The 17,047-nt window shown below is 30.7% G+C and overlaps 2 protein-coding genes across 2 annotated transcripts in view; one reads left to right on the plus strand and one right to left on the minus strand.

Annotated features, from left to right (window-relative positions):
- Nucleotides 1–2,532: 2,532 nt before the first annotated feature.
- The window catches only part of LOC139098288 (uncharacterized), a 136,282-nt gene continuing 121,767 nt past the window's right edge, over nt 2,533–17,047 (plus strand). The window contains exon 1 of the mRNA XM_070650425.1: nt 2,533–3,189. The gene's annotated coding sequence lies outside the window, so the exon portion shown is untranslated. The remainder of the gene's footprint in view (nt 3,190–17,047) is intronic.
- On the minus strand, nt 8,701–11,702 carry LOC139098214 (uncharacterized). Its single transcript, XM_070650344.1, has 3 exons — nt 11,569–11,702; nt 10,899–11,336; nt 8,701–10,785 (listed from the first exon to the last, which is right to left on the minus strand). Exons 1-3 carry the CDS (start codon nt 11,648–11,650, stop codon nt 8,777–8,779), a joined length of 2,529 nt encoding a protein of 842 aa, XP_070506445.1. The 5' UTR covers nt 11,651–11,702; the 3' UTR covers nt 8,701–8,776.

Below are 17,047 nucleotides of genomic sequence, written 5' to 3' on the forward strand. Positions count from 1 at the left end.
TCCAGAGATTGACATTTTATGCGTCTCATGGCTAATGACAGTTTACAGAGTTAGGTTTGCGAAACTTCGCACTCGAACCCTTACTTACTTACTGTGACATAGTTCTTATGTGGAACTTAGGTTACAACAACAAAAGACTTTCTATTTGACTCTGTTGCTGATTCTTATAACCTAATTTGTAGATAGTCTTCATGTTGAGTTGTTCATCAATTTTCTGAGCCGTCTGGACGCCGTTTCTTTTGCGGATTTCAACCTAGAGCGGTTGAAAACTCACTTGTGACCTGTCTCAGTAATGTCTCTTTACTACAGTTTATTCTGGAATCAAGAACAATTTATTAGCCGGCATTAATGCCTGTAGGTTGCCTATAAAAGTGGATAACATTCGAAAAAGGACATTTGAAAAAATTCCCATGTCGAGTCTCGAACCCATGATTGCTGTGTTCAATGATTAAGTCCCAAAGAACGAAACCACTACGTCACCCAGCCACTCCTATTCACACTAATTCAACTAGCTAATAAGCCAAATAATAATGTTTAAATTAGCATGCATTGAGCATACAATATTCCGTATGGTCGAGTATGGTCGAGTAAACTCTATATAAGAATATCTCCATATATATCTTCATGAATACTATAATTTTTTCCCCATCAATGAATCTGAAAATTTATTTAGAATCTAACATTTGAGTCTCACATTGCTGTACCGTGAGAATATTTTCCTGTCAACTACCAAAGAGAGATCTGAGAAAATTTTGACAGTGTATCCAAAATGCGAGTAAATTTCTCATTAAAGGAAATTCTCTGTGAAGAAGAATTCAAGAGAGCAAAAGTTCACATCAGCATACAGCATCCCTTGCTGCTCTTCTCTCACAAAAGCTTTGTTCTCAAATTCTCTCAAAAATTCTCAACTAGCAAAAAAGAAAAAAAAGATGAAAATTGTGTGTGGGAAAATTGCAAAAAAAGGAAAAATTGGTACAGAAAACAGCCAGTCAAGTTCACAAGCATCGCAACAGAAAATTTCCTATGTTGATTTTAGTTTCGTCAAAGCGGTCGTGAAGATCAAATGTGGAAACGAATTTCGCGTTGAAGTAAAAATCAAAAATTTTTTTAATTTTTTTGTGATTGCCAAAAAAAAGTTTAAAAAAGAAAAAATTTCAAATTAACTTTTTTTTATTGTTAAAAAATGTGCGGAAGAGATAATAAAAAATTATTTTGGCTTGAATTGTTGTCATGAAAAGCAATTTATATCCACAAAAAAATGATGAAAAAAAGTTTAATTTCTTTGGGAAAATTTAATTTTCCATCCGGTCAGTCACTCATCCGGAGAGGGTGATAAGAAAAGGAATTTACATTTTTATCTGTGAATTGAGGAACTGAGAGCTTCTATTTGGATATTTTTGAGGAGGAATAAGAATGGACAAAAATTATTGAACAGTTGAAATTGAATTATTCATTCAATTAAGACTCAATTTGGTGTGTAGAATTGTTATAGGTTTTGTGAGATTTTTCGGGTCTGTTTGGAATTAACAAAAAAAAAAAGTTTTTAATTTTCTTTTTATTGAATTTGAATATTTGGACTGAGTTACTTGAGTGCAATTGAAAATTAAATTGAAGTGACAAAAACTGGATTTAAAATTTCTAAAATAATTCTTAAAAATCTCGAAAAATTCAAAAATTACTAAAAATAGTCGAAAATGAACTTAAGTGACTGTTTCCAATAAATTAAAGGATTATATTGAATAAAAGTTTTAATTTTCAATTGAAATTGAAAGTGAAAAAAACAATACAAAATAATTCCGAATTTATTAAAATAAATTTTGAGTGTTTTAAAGTTTAAGTCAGTGAAAATTCAGTGAAATAATCGAATTTATCAAGTTTTAAAAAAATGTTTTTGTTTTCAAAAAATATATTAAATTAGAAAAAGTAGAATTTTTGTTGAAAATCAATATTTTTAAATCAAATAAGAAAGCAAGTTAAGAAAAGTGTGTTAAAATATAATACTAAAAACATATTTAATAAAATGAAAACTTTCAATCAAATTTCATTAAAGGTTGACTAACATAAAAAATTGACAAATCTGTAAAATGCAAATTTCGAGAATTGACAAACCAAAAATGCAAAAACTTAAATTGATAAACCAAAAAATGCAAATTAATAAAAAAAAAATGACAAATCCAAAAAATGCAATTTTTAAAAATTGACACAGATTTGTCAAATACAGATCTAATATGCAAATTTTGAAAATTTTAAAATTTTAAAATTGGCAAATCTTCAAATTTAAAAGATGAAAAACTTCAAAAATCTGTAAATCAAAAATTATTAAAATTAACAAAAGTTTAAAAAAAATTCAAATCAATTGACCAAAAATTCAAATTTTATAAATTAATCAAAAGTTCCAAATAATTACAAAAAATTTTAAATTATATCCTGAAAATAATCTCTCTTAAAAATTATAAAACGTGGAAATCGTCTTACATAAATTAAACAATGTGAAAATTAATAATAAAAAAGTGAAATATGATAATTTGATAAAGTGTGAGAGATGAAAATTGTATGCAAATTCATGCAACAATGGAAATTTAAGAGCTATAATTATGAAATACAATAACAATAAATGTTGGATGTTCAAGCAGAATTTTTTTGCTTATAAAAAAGGTTTTCAAAATTGAACGTGAGAATGAGAAATTGTTGAAATTTCCGGCACAAGTGGATGGAAGGTTGATGAAAATTTCTGAGAATATTTTAATTATGAATGAAAATTGATTTTTAAGGGAAAACAAAGTAAAAACTTAAATTGGACAAATTTAAAGATTGGATTTGGAGGAAGAATTTGCAAAAATTTCAAAATTGAACAAAATTGTTGAAAATTCTCCAAAAATTGGAAGAAAATCACATAAAATCAAGCAACCTTTGGAAAACAATCCACCCCAAAACAAGAAATTTTCCCTAAAAAGTGATTAATGTCAGCAAATTAATTCAAATTAATTCTTAATCTCAGCAATCCAAGTTATAAATAAAAAAATTCAGTGTTGATTGTGCAAAAAAGTGACGAAAAATATATTAATGAAGTGCTCCATAAAGTGCTTAACTAATTTCAATATTCGACACCATTAAGAGGATTTAAGGCAGAAAAAAAGAATAACAAGAAAAAGTCAACTAATCTTATTCGCAGTTCTATCACGTTATTTTGTAAGTTGAGCAATAAAATTATTTTTTTTTTACTTCCATTTCCCGATTGCGAGAAATTTTACACGGGCACTTTTCGCGAAGCGTAGAATGTGATTTAGAAATTTAATATATTTTTTTTGGGTCTTTTTATGAAGAATTTTTCATTAAATTGTCAGAATTTTTTTTTTGGGTGTTTTGATTTGAGAATTAATTTAACCTTTATTGTTACTGAATGCTGGTTGCCTTTTTAACATCTGGCAGCGTGTTCTGAAAACCACAATAACTCATATATTCTTAGTTTACTTCTTTGACCGGGCAGATTGTGATTCATGAACTTACTCGTTAATTCCCGATTTCAAGTCCAATAAAATATTTATTGAAAGCTTTCTTCTATAATAATTGCATATTAACAAGCTTTTTCCATCCTAAATTCCATTCTATTGAGAATTCTCGTTGTTTCTTTTAAATTTAAGACAAATTTAGGATTGTTTTAAGCAACATACCTTTTTAACGACCATTTGAAATTCAAAAAATCTTTCGTTAAGTTTTGTAATATATCAATTGAGAGCTAACTTCAGGTCAGTTGAAATTTTAATTTGTGAAACGTAAATTACTTTTTTTGTGAATTTAACTTAATTTATTGTTTAGTGAGTGAAAATAAGGCAAAGACTGAGAATCTTAAGCTGTAGATTAAAGAATAAGTGCAGAATAATTGAAAGAAACCTAAAATTAAGACATATTTTGTAGAAAAAAATAGTTAAAAGATTTTCAACTTTATTTGTGTAATGAATTAAATGTTTTAATGCTGCAGAAGACAGTAAAGCTGATTCAGATTTAATATTTCAATAGTTCTAATGATATTTGGTGAGAAAATGCGTTTAATCTAAGAGAAAATACTTTTAAAAATATTGATGAGAAAAGCATAGCAACAATTAAGTCACCAGGCTCTATTCAGCCACAAACATCACAAATATTTTAATTGAATCCTTCAAACAACTTCAAAATGTTCTCAAACATTGCCTTAAAAAAGAAACTTTCAATTTATTTTCCCCGTAAAGCTTCAACTTTCTATAATTTTTCTCACAACAACAAAAATCATTTCATTTCCCAAAACAACTTCATTCCTCAGGAGGAAAATTTAGTAATCTAAAAGTCTTCACGACGTGTCAAACGCTTTTTCTCTCCCCTTCACACAAAAGTTTAAAAAAAAAAGTTTCTCCTTCTCTCATTTCAAATTCATCGCGTACACAAAAGTGATGTTATCAGCTGCTTAAATAAATTCTATCAGCTGTTTCGATTTTTTACTTTTATTCCCTTCCTTTCCCTAGTGTGGCAAATTTATTTGAACTATTTTCGAGTGAGTTGGGGAATGTGAAATTGATCTGGAGTAAATCTGAAAGTCAATAAGGTTTCGATTGGGAAAATATCGGATTTTATAGAATTTAAAGGAAGTTCTTGTAAAGTATTTGAGAGTGTTTGAATGTGAAAGATAGAGGAAAGGATTGTATTGATTGAAATATTTCACTATGTAGTAATAGGAGTTGCACTACAATGTGTAGATTGATGTTTGATTCTCGAGGGTGTTCTTGATTCAGAAGAGTTAGATTTGGATTGGAACTTTAAAAGGATTTAAAGGTTTTTTCTTAAAATTTCGACTTATTGTTGTAAGCAGAGCTCAAAGTCGACTCAGATTTTGTATGGAAAATTCGACTTGGAGCTCTGGCTGCAAGGATATGAATGCATATTCACCCGAAGAGCACAATTCAGTTAATCAATCCAAATTCCGGAACATTGACAACGTGACTCTCGAAAAGTACCAAATCTAAACTGAATATGGCATCAATTTATAGTCACGTCGACCTGCCAATGGATTTTTAGAATTCGTGCCATTCTAACATCCTTAACATTAAATTGCTGCTTTCAATAAATGCGCATCAAAATAATTTTTCTCAGAAGTATTTTTTTTTCAAACCTTTCTTTCCTCACCTAAGGCCTCAAGTCCTCAACAAAGTAATTTAGCAATTCCTTCCGAAGAATATCTTTACAATTCTCCACACTTTATCATAAATCAGTGGGCCTGTTTTTCTATAAATATATCTTTAATTTCAATTTTGCTACTTCAAATAATGATAATATTTCGTAATAAATTTCCAACATTATATTTTCCGCTATGAACTTTTAAAAGACGTTCTTTGAAAATAATTTTTAATAATGCGAAAATGGTGAAGAAATGGAAGGCAAAAGATGAAAATAATTTTATTTTTTCTTTTTGCCTTCAATTTGCTCTCTCTCGTGACGACGCTTTTAATTGCTAGCAATCATCAAATCCTCATTCATTATATTATCACGAAATGGAATGTCGTAATCCAGTTTGAGTGGATAATTTTATTTAATGGGTGAGTCCTTTTTGTTGTGGATATGGATCTTTAGAAAGAGCTAGACTTTTAATGAAAATTTTGGGCAGGTATCAATCTTGGCCTTAGAATAGAGGATGTGATGATTTAATTGGCAAGTTTTTAAAAATTCCTTGCATTTTTATTCGAATTTAGGCATTTTTTGGGTCTAATTGTGAGGTTTTTAATGGAAATAGGAGTTTATTCAATGCGGCCAGATTTTTATTTGACTATGTGCAAATCTGGCTCTAAGGATGATCAATTTATAAGAGGTATATTAAGGGATTGAAGCCGATTTTTAAGACACATTTGTTGGATTTGTGCAATAATCCAACTCAACGGTTAGCTCAGTAAGTTAGATCACTTGACATTTAATCGAGAGGACATGGGTTTGAGTCCAACTCGGGCTATGTTGCAGAGGATTGCTTTTCACTATAACCTTAAAAAGGGAGTAAGGTTCTGAACAACCTTATCCTAGTAAAACAGTTCAATTTTAATTATAAATTGGAATATATTGCATCCAAGAACAAGATGCCCTACAATACCCTACAAACCAGCCTCTAGACTCACCCATCCACTCATATTCCTTAACATTTAATTATATTTTCCCAAAACTTCCCAATAAAATTCCATCCAATCCACTTCATCTGGATTTTAATGAGACGAGAGAAAATTTTCTCAATTTCATTCTGCCTTTTACGCATTCCTTGTGTGTATTTAATGACACAACAGAGAAATTATTTTTACTTTTGTCACTTCCCCTCTTCTTCTTCTTCATCATCTCCAGCAATTGTCATTAACGAATAGATACCCTGAGATTTGTTATTTTTATTATTACTGTTTTTATTTTATTTCAACTCTCACGCGAAGGTTTCTCTTGGAAGGATTTTCATAATGAAGACTCGATTTCTCTTTTCTTTTTTTTTTGGTATAAAGGCGTCAGCATAGTCACGAAAAATGCCTCACTTTAATTAGATTTTTTCAAGATATCCTTCTTTTTTTTCGCTGTCCTCGTGCTTAGCACCCACTCGATATTCTTATTTCTGTTTGCTTACTTAATGCTTGATTATAATTAATGATTAAGCGATGCTGGGTGATTAAGAAGAAATGGAATTTGACAAAAAATTAATTTTTTAGTGATCTTTATTTGTGGGAAATTTAGAATCTGTCGTAGTTTTTAGTTTTTTTGGGGTTTGAGAGGAAATTTTTAGAAAAAGTTATTATGAAGGATGACTGAATAAAGAGACAATTTTTTGTTTTATGGAATGGAATAGAACTTTTATTGATTAAACAGTTTTTACTCTAGTGAGCTTTAATGTTTTCATGGAAATTACTCGAATTATCGATTCTACACGAGTGATTATTACTCATTATGTGATATATTTTGATGAAATTTGACATATTTTACTCCAATTAGAACTTAAAGTTAAACCCGAGTAGCACAACATAGTCGTTAGTATTCTGCGTCAGTCTGTTATCCGCAAGTGTCCTGACGGCACCGTCACGGCTGTTTTTGTCCATTTTGAAAGATTTCTTCAATTTTTTTAGACAATTTGCAAATTTTTATTTCAATTTCAAATTTTTTAAGTAGCTCAGACTTAAAATTCCATAATAATTATACTCAAATCACAAATCTCATTCTCAAAATCTTCATTTATATTCAACTCACATTCTTAGTTCCCATAAAAAAATTGCACAAAATCATTTCCACCTCCACTTGATATTCACAGTAAATATTCGTGATCTCATAAATTCAACAGTCATTCAAACATAAATCCGTAAGCAAACATAAACTTTATTCATTCGTTTGACTCAACTTGTGATAAGCCAGTCGAGTTCAATAACTGAAATGGATTCAGCTATGATTTATTTAATTTATTGATCAATCACAAAATCCATTTTTATCCTAGGATTGTGACGAAAATATTCAATTCTTTCAATAATTTTTTTTTATTTTTGTTTTCATAAAGATTTTCGGGTGGTTTAGTAAAGGAATTTGGAGGTGATTGTTTGTGGGTTTTGGTGTTTGCGGTCATGAAGAATTGATTTTAGTAAATTTAGTGGATGTTTTGAGTGTTGGGTGGAATTTAGTTTGAGACAAATTTAAGGTAAATGTCATTAGTTCTCATGCACGCTCAATTAAGTCAGATTGATCATTATCTGATATGGATTTGAGTAGCGTTAACGTTTATTTGAGGTCACAAAGCATCCTCAAAAGCTTTTGAACCTGACTATGCAAAATATTTTTTGATTTTTATTGAATTTTTTGAATTTTTTGATTAAATGTCGAGTTCTACCTTAACAATGTAGTGCCAAAAATAGACATAAAGCATAACAAAACTCTCAATCCTCCATCCACTTCAACAACAAAACGTCATTTTAAACAATCCCATTCATAACTCACATCCGAGTCACTTTATTTAACGACAAAAAGAAACAAGAACAAAAACAAAAAGTTATTCATGAACATACTCAAAAATAATCAGTATAACAGCGCGTAAATGAAAACAACATCTTATCTGTGTTCTCAAGAACTTACTTTTTAAGACAAAATCATAAACATAAATTAAAATGATTATGAAATGCTAGAAAAGTTTCAGATAATGGCCAAAATTTATTGCAAACAAACTTTTACATAAGAAAAAATAAAAATTTTTGCTGCAAGCTTTGCATCGACGTGAAACTCGATGTAACCTAAGATACACGAAAATAAATTATTGTAAACTTTATGTTGCTCGAATAGTTTAATGTAGATTTTATGGGTGAAATTAAAATATTTCTTTGATGAAAAATTGAGGGTGAAGCGGTATGTGAAGTATGTTTTAACTTGTTTTTGGATGAAAATTGCAATTTGGGTAAGGTAACCAGAGAATTTTCAAATAATATTGGGACAGTTTTCGAAAAAAAAATCGTGACATTTTTGAATTTGGTAATATTCGGGCACTTTTGAATTTTTTTGAGTTTTAATATTCAAATAATTAATTAAACTACGTTAGAAACCTGGAAAACATCAATAAAATTCCATAAAAAAAATATTTATAGTCCTCGGCTTGAATCCGATCAGGATTTTTATTCTGAAAATCCAAAATTTAAAAGAAAAACAAAACATTATCATCAAAAAGCTCTTTTTCTTGGGATATATGCCTACGCATTTAAATGTAGTTCAAATTTTAACTACTTTTTTTATTAAATATTTAAAACACTGCTTAAAGCCCTTATCCATATGTGTGGTAATTGTTACCGATATTTCTATTTATTAAATTTTGCTGCGGATACGTTTGGACGTTAAATGTTGGTTGTGCGACCCCAAAGTATGGATGCTGCGGATTCGGATATGTTGGTCGTCGAACCCCACTTACAAGTCCATAATTATTGTTTATGAATGTTTGCTCTGGATTCGGATATGTTGGTTGTGGAAACTCACTTGCAAGTCCAAAATTATTGTTTATGAATGTTTGCTCCGGATTCGGATATGTTGGTTGTGGAAACTCACTTGCAAGTCCAAAATTATTGTTTATGAATGTTTGCTCCGGATTCGGATGGTTGAAAGATGTAGGTTTTGGCCTGACTCTTCCTAAATTATTGAATTCGTTTGATTGTCGCGGAAACTGTTGGACGTTATCTGTTGATTGTGATCCCCCATTACTTTTACTACCAAGTTTTTCATTATTATTATTGGAATCGGCATTTCTGACACTTCCTAAATTATTGAAATTGTTTGATTGTCGCGGATACTGTTGTACGTCATATGTTGATGTTGATCCTCCATTATTGTTACTCCCAAGTTTTTCATTATTATTATTGGAATCGGCATTCCAATAATGAATTGAAGGTGGTATTCTTTCCATTTTAAAGTTTGTAAGTTTTTGAAAAACAAAAAAGCCAGTAAATAGTCCTCCTAAACTCACTAACAAAATAACAATAATCAAATACGTTTTTAAACTCTTATTTTTCTTGAATAATGTTTGAATATTTTTTTCTGCTCGATTTTCAATCTCTGGTAACATTCGCATCATATCCAATATAACTTTCTTTTCATAAAATTCAAAGAGTTTTGGGAATAAGGCAACGGTTTCCTTCAGCTTTTCTTGCTGGACAAAATACAATGCAATTAAATGAGGTGCACGAACAATCAATTCCGCATGTTGCATTCCTCTTGGATATAATTCGTAAACAATATTGATAACTTGTTCCTTTGATGCATTAACTTTACAGTTTTTAAAAATTTTACGAAATTCGCCTTGACTTTTATTGTTTTTAGCTTTATACGGCTTTGCATCGTTCTCGTAGGTCAAATTTATTGCGTAATGTGCAAATTCATGTGCCATAGTCGATAATGTCTTATATTTCGTATCTTCATTCAATAGCTGCTTAGCACCGATGTAAATTCTACCAGTTGGATAGAAATTTCCTTCAGTATATGCACTAGCTGTTGGATCAACAATATCAACTGATTCACTAAGAAAATCGTAAACAATTTTGAGCTTTCGTGAAGCAGCAATGACTAAAAGAATCACATTAAGACGCGGATCTTGACTTAATGTCTCATATGCTCGTTTAACATATTCAAGCTTTTCCTGAGATTCACTAGCATTGTGTCCAACATATGAATGTGCTAACAGGATGCTTATATGCTTATTTTTTAAATCATTTGAATATTTTAAATGAATTTCTCTAAGCTGACGTTGCTCTGTTTTTCTTAATTTTTTAAAAACAACTTTTTCGTCCTGTTGAAAACGAAATCCATTAGCCAAAAGAATTTCGTAAATTTCAAATGACTTTGCTTGTATTGCGGTGCTTGCTGCCGATACATTGTCGATATTATAAAAATATTTTAAATTATTATTATTGTTATTGTTAATGACTTTTTTCACTTTATCCACATCTTTAACTCTAATTGCATCATGGAAGTCCTCAATTCTTTTGTAAAAAGCTTTAAATTTATTAGACAATTGACTGATATCAATACCAATTGGATATTTCAAATCATGATTTGCTAGTGTAATAAGAACTTCAGAATGACGACCTTTCCAAGCAAGAGATTGAGCATCGACTGATTTATCAGGACTTTCCTCGTTTATTCCATTTCGTAAAAGGCTTTCGACTACACTATCGTTGCCAATTTCTGCTGCAAGGAGAAGTAAATTGTAGTTTCTATAGTCAGCCAGGATTGAAATCTCAATTTTTGTAGAATTTTGATTTAACGTAAATTGCTTGCAAAAACCTTTAAATATAAAAAATCTATTAAATTAAGGTAATAAAGATTGAAATATTGAATTGTATTCTTAGTGGACTATTGCGTATAACTAGTTATATCATGTCAAATACTTAACTTACCCATTCCTCCATGTCTCAAACAATCTAACAAAAAATCAGCAATAAAGTTGTAAACTTCGCGATCTTCATGGACAAAACTTTCATTATAATGTGATATTGTCATAAAATTTGGAATGTTAAATAACTTCCAATAAATAAAGCATTTAAAGTCCTTAATAGCTGTCAGTAGAATTATGATTGATTTTTCCTTGCACAAATTATTCAGCTCATTAAGATCATCGCTTGATATTTCACTTAAATTTTCACTTATTCTGACTTTCAACATTAATATTGATTTTTTATCATTTAAATGAGCTTTCATATCAGATGTTTCGAGATATTCAAATAAATTTTGTATTTGAGCGCATCGACATTCTGTTGTTTTCACGTCTATAGAAGTAGCTGGTTTAGATTTATTAGGATTTGACACAGCGATTGATGAAAGCTCAACTGGTTCATCTGAAATGATTGTTATTGAAATGAGCTGGATGTCGACTCAGATTTTGTGTGAAAAAGTCGACTTAAGACAATTTGACTTCATACAAAATCTGAGTCGAATTCGAGTTCTATTAATTGCTATAATATGACAAATGAAGCTCTACTTGCTAAGCTGTAGCATTCTCCCATTTACCAAGCATAATAAAAATTAAATATATTCTTAATTACTACAATTTTCACCATAATTACTTACCTTCACGATTCTTCAACACAAAATTTCTAAGACCATCGCTAGCAGCTCTTAAATTTCGGTAGCTTTTCTCAAAAAATTTCATTTTGATTTTTTTTTAAAGAAAGTATCAAAAAATCGATCTTTTTAGATTGAGCTAGATTTAAAATATACGAATGAAGCTCAATTTGGAAAAGAAAAAAAAATCGTGTTTGAATATGATATCTTTAACGCAGTGGTGGCCCACTATGTGCTTTAACATTTCCATAAAAAAGCTACGAACACAGCACAATAACTGGTTTAAATATTAGCGTAGTGCTTTAGCGTTCTAGTAACACTGTCACTTGATTTAGGAGAAGAAAGAATACATCAATAAATAAATAATTAGCAATATTTAAAAAGTCTTCAAAAAGGCAATATAAAATAGGAAATTACAGCTTTTTGACAGACATTTGAACTCCAGCACTCCAAATCCACCTCGAATTTAAATATTTTACGATCCCTCCATCAAAAATGTCTGGCTACGCCCCTGATGTAATAAATCGATGAATTAATTCATCTCAAACTCGAAAAAGTAAAAATACAAACTTTTATAGCTTTTTTGGCATTTTTGGAAACTGGTTTTTTGCTGTGCATGACTGAATGAAAATATTTATCCGATATACCAGATTCTGCACACCGTATATCCAATAAATCGCAACAAAGTATCACCAAATTTACTTCACAAACATCCAAAGTATGTTAAACAATAATCAAATTGATTTAATTTTAATGATGTAATAATAATTATGAGTATTAATTAATCGTGTCGTGAGAATTAATTAATTATTTGAGATTCCAACTTCCCTCGAGCAAAAGCATCGCATTTCTCGGAAGAAGCACAATCAATAAATTTTTATGAGCTTAATATTTTCCATTAAATTTTCCAGATTATACTCAATAATACAATAATTAATTATAATTTTTGCAATAAAAATATTTTTTTTATTAGAAATTTTTTGAAGCACTGCCATAAATAGATTGTTTAGGTCTATGAAACGCTATTTTCGCCCTTTAAAAATATTTGTCTTCGATTGTGTGTAAATATTTACTGTTTGCTGGAATTAAACTCTTGCCTCGGGCATGTCGATAGCAGCCTTTCGATATTATGATGGAAAATTGTTATTTTTATGGAACAAAAAATGATGGTTTTAGGTTATGAATATTTTCCGTATACTTTTGAGCATTGGGAGTGTGACTGCATGAAATTCTATATTATTACCACATGAAGAATTGTGGGAATTTATCAATGAAACCAAAACCTACAATGGAAGTATTTTTTACTCAGAAAATAAGTTGTAATCGAACTTATAAGTTAATGGAAAGAATGTTATTGACATGAATTCATAAACATAGCCATTCATAAAATTCAAAGAATTTTAAAGGATCAAATTTCATTAGAAAAATTCCATACGTGATTGCTCACCTACAGCAACTCTAAATTGATTGCTAATCCTACAAGCCCATCCACAATCACCTTTTCAGCGCCTTCTCATTCATTTATCCTTTAGATTTTCAATTATTTATGATTTTTTCATCTTATTCGTTGATTAAGTGAGGTTGTATGGATGACTTTAACGTTTTGGGAGGCAATGATCAAAGTTTAAGGGCTGTTTTAGTTTGAAAGGTTGAATTCTGCTTAGACTAATCACTATTCTAACTTGATCTGGTACATGATGCACTTAGAGCATCTAAATTACTTAGAATGACTAATTTATGAATGACAAGATTCAAACCAACGACCGTCAAATTGTCCTGAAATCACATGGCGAAAAAATGACTGAAAATCCAGTTAAAGACCAACTTGATTCTGGAATGAAGTCGGATTTTATCGAATCTGACTTTGGGACAGAGAAACACTGATCTGCCGCCGGGTTTTGTCCATTTCTACGTCATGTGCTTTCCGGGATGACACCCCAAACATGAGCAAAGCTAACTCAATAAGCTCCTCAAAACTAAAATCCATATTCCATCCAATCAACCTGATTCATTTCATCCCCTTTCACGTACAACAAGGTAATGATGTAAATGCATCTCCGTCCTCTTTTTCCACCTCTCTAATTCACTTTTACTGCTTACTTTCTTTATATCACTGGGAATTTCACATTTTTTTTTACACAAATCATATTATGTACGTATACGAATACCTGCAATTTTTATTCTGTTATACATTCCATTATCGTCAGCGCTTCATCGCTCAGAGAAGATTTCTCTCTTTTTTTTGGGAAAAATTGTTTTTCGCTTCTTTTGCTTCACAACAGTTAAGAGTCAAACGTGAAGCATCTTATGGGTGATTTTTTAGCTTAAGATTATGAAATTGCAAGTTAGGAAGGCAGGGTGAGGTTGAATGGCGTGGTTTCAAAGATGTGGATTTAATTGAGAATCTTGAGTAGGATTATGAGGTTAAATGGGCGCTGCTACGTTGCTGGGTTGAAGGTAATGCAATAGGTTGTCTTGAGGGTTACTTGACTGCTAAGTTTGACTAAATTATGATCAAAAACTAAATTTGACGTGTTGTGCTGCTCGGAAGTAATTTCAAAAAGTAAAAACTAGCTTAAGTAGTTGCATGTCTTCTTCTAAGGACGATAATCATGATGAGATTTGTCGTTTTTAGAACTAGATATAAAGCTAATCAAATAAATGCCTTTCATCTTAGATCTAGAGCTTGTAACTCAATCTGACCTGAACATCAGCCTCAAATGTATTTAAGTCTATTCCATAGACAACCTTATTTATGAACATCCTACAAACTTCAAGCTTTTCAAGCCTATTTATTAAAATTTTACATCAAAACTTTCATTCATGAGTACAATTGCCACCAGATGAACCCCAAAAGATAGAACATGATCTAAAAATATAACTCACACGTTACACACATCCAATCTATTCTCCAAAAAAAAAAGCCCAGCACAAAAATTTTTATCATATCATGCCAAAATATTAGCTAAAAGGAGTAACATTATTTTTAATATCAGAGGAAAACTTCCATTTCTCAGTGTCACGTACTTTCTTCTTTTGCTATCTTACACTTTTTTCCTTAAATCGTTCCTCCCTCATAAAGTAGCTGTAGATACACACATTGCTTTTTTTGCCATAAACGAGAAAAAAAGGAGAACGTCAATCATTAAATAAATTGATCAATAAATCTTAACATTTATCCCAAATCATCTTCAATCATTTTTTTTCCTTTTTTCTCGGCCCGTCTCCGACTACTTTTGCTACTTCTGTTTCTTTTCATCGATGAATGATGATATCAAATATTGTTTATTGTTCGGAAGAACCCGCTAGTGTCTTTTGATATTGGCAATTTAATATTATTGAAGGAAAAGAAAGCCTTTGATGGAAAATTTTGGGAATTATTGGAGGTGGAGCTGGATGAGGCTTTGTTTTGAGGTTTTCCATACAAAATTTTCATTGTTGTGGTGTTGAAAAATCGTACGTGAATGATTAAAGAATTCTTGGAAGGAAGCTGTTGATAGAGATAGGGTTGCACTTGGGATTGGAAATTGATAGGGTGAATCTAGCGATAGAGGCAGCTTTAGGTGACCTATTGGAGGTCATGGATAAAAATTGTTCAGTACGACTAGTAAAGTAAATGATTAAGCGTCAAAAAATCAATATTTTACGCTCCAGGGAAGTTTAATACCCTTAAATAAAGGTTACTTACATGTTTTATATACAGCCATATCAATTGCGATCCATAGTCTTGTTTAGACGGCGCTTGAAGCTAGTTACTGCTTGTTAATTACCGATACAAAGTTTCTTTATCAAAATTCTCTTTCCAACAGCGAAATAATTCTAATTAACTCAAAATATCTGTAAAGCTAGTCCAGATCTTGACACACTTTAAATTCCCCCCAGTCCATGTCCAATCCATTCAATGAAAATCATTTAGAAATTCTCATAAGAATTACCAAAATTGCTTGCAGTAAAGTAACACAAACATCCACATACGTCAACAACTTTTTTTTCTTTCCATTCATACATAAATGTATGAAACTTTTATTGGATAAGTCGAAAAATATCTGGCAAATTTTGCTATTGCTGAGCAGAAGATAAAAAAAAGTATGAAAAGAATTTTTTTTATGTACTCAACACTAAAATGAGTTTACAGAATGAAAATCTTCTTCTGTTGGATGATTCAATGGATATTTTTTTAACGTTTTTCTTTGTTTGTGTATTATTAGATGAATTGAGAGTTTTTTTTGATGCACATTTGCAGGGAATGTTGAGTAATTGAGAAAGAGATACTGGATGAATGTGCAAGTTTGAGGGTTTAGGGCAGCATTAAGGCCAATGGTGGGCAATCTGTGTGCCATGTGGGATTTTGGGAGAAGCTAAGCATCAAAGTGTTCCGCGAAAAATGAAAAACTGGTCCCCACTAAATTAGACAGAAAGACATTGACGAGGCGTTCCTCGAAGAGCTTGCCCTAGTGTGCTACTCGGGATTTTCAGCATTTTTTGACGAATAAATTCTCAAAAATTCAATTTCAACATTTTTCATATCTAAAATAATCCAAATCTATTCAATTTTCTCTTTCTTAAAAAAATCATGGACCAAATGACATTAAACTTTTATACAGAACAAAAACCACTTCATCCTGTCCCCCCATTTTTATGACATCTCACAAAGAAAAAACAAATGATTGTCTTTTGTCCAAATAAGAATGAGAATAAAAAGACATGATTTTTTTCAATTTATTTTAAACAAATTTTCTTTTTTACAAAGAATTTTTTTTTGTTATAGTCATAACAAAAGGAAATGTTCAGGATGCGTTATGATATAAGCTTATGATATTTTGGTAATAGCGCAGCATAAAGAATGAAAAAAGTCAGTCGTGTGGACAATTTTATTCAAATATTTTTCTTCTTAAATTTATTAAAGATTGTAAAAATAATTTATATGGAGTTTTAAGGATGACTGCAGATTCCTAAAATATTCCTAAAATAACTTTAGGATGTGAATATAGAATTTTTTATGACGAGTGTCCTGAATAGCATAAATTGAGTAGTCGATCAAGAATCCAACGTTAGACAGACATGACTCTGACTTGCTGCTGAAAGGGATTTGAGTCCTGAGAGTGAATAATGTCTCCAGTTTTGATGCCATCTTTGTAGATCAGAATATAACCCTGTACCCGAAGGACACAGACATGGCGGAAAAAAGCCAGATAATAACGTCTAAGGCCAGCGTAACTTTAGCTTGAATCAGGATTTTGTCAAATCAATTTAAAAAATGCTGGAAATTGTCATCTTTTGGACATAGCGTATTTTTGTCTACTCGAGCTGAAGCTGTCTCTTTTGTTGTCTAAAAAATTGCCAATCACAAATTCCAAGTGCAATGCTGAATCTGTCTGTAGCTTCTTGCTTTGTGATAGCCTTTCAGCTACACTTATATCAATATGAATGTCTACCACAGCAAAAAAAAAAAAAAAAAATCATCAATCAGCCTTGCATCCATCCT

This window comes from Chironomus tepperi, unplaced genomic scaffold (assembly GCF_022539635.2).
Source record: "Chironomus tepperi strain 1889 unplaced genomic scaffold, CSIRO-AGI_Ctep_v1 contig_445, whole genome shotgun sequence".
Lineage (NCBI taxonomy): Eukaryota > Metazoa > Arthropoda > Insecta > Diptera > Chironomidae > Chironomus > Chironomus tepperi.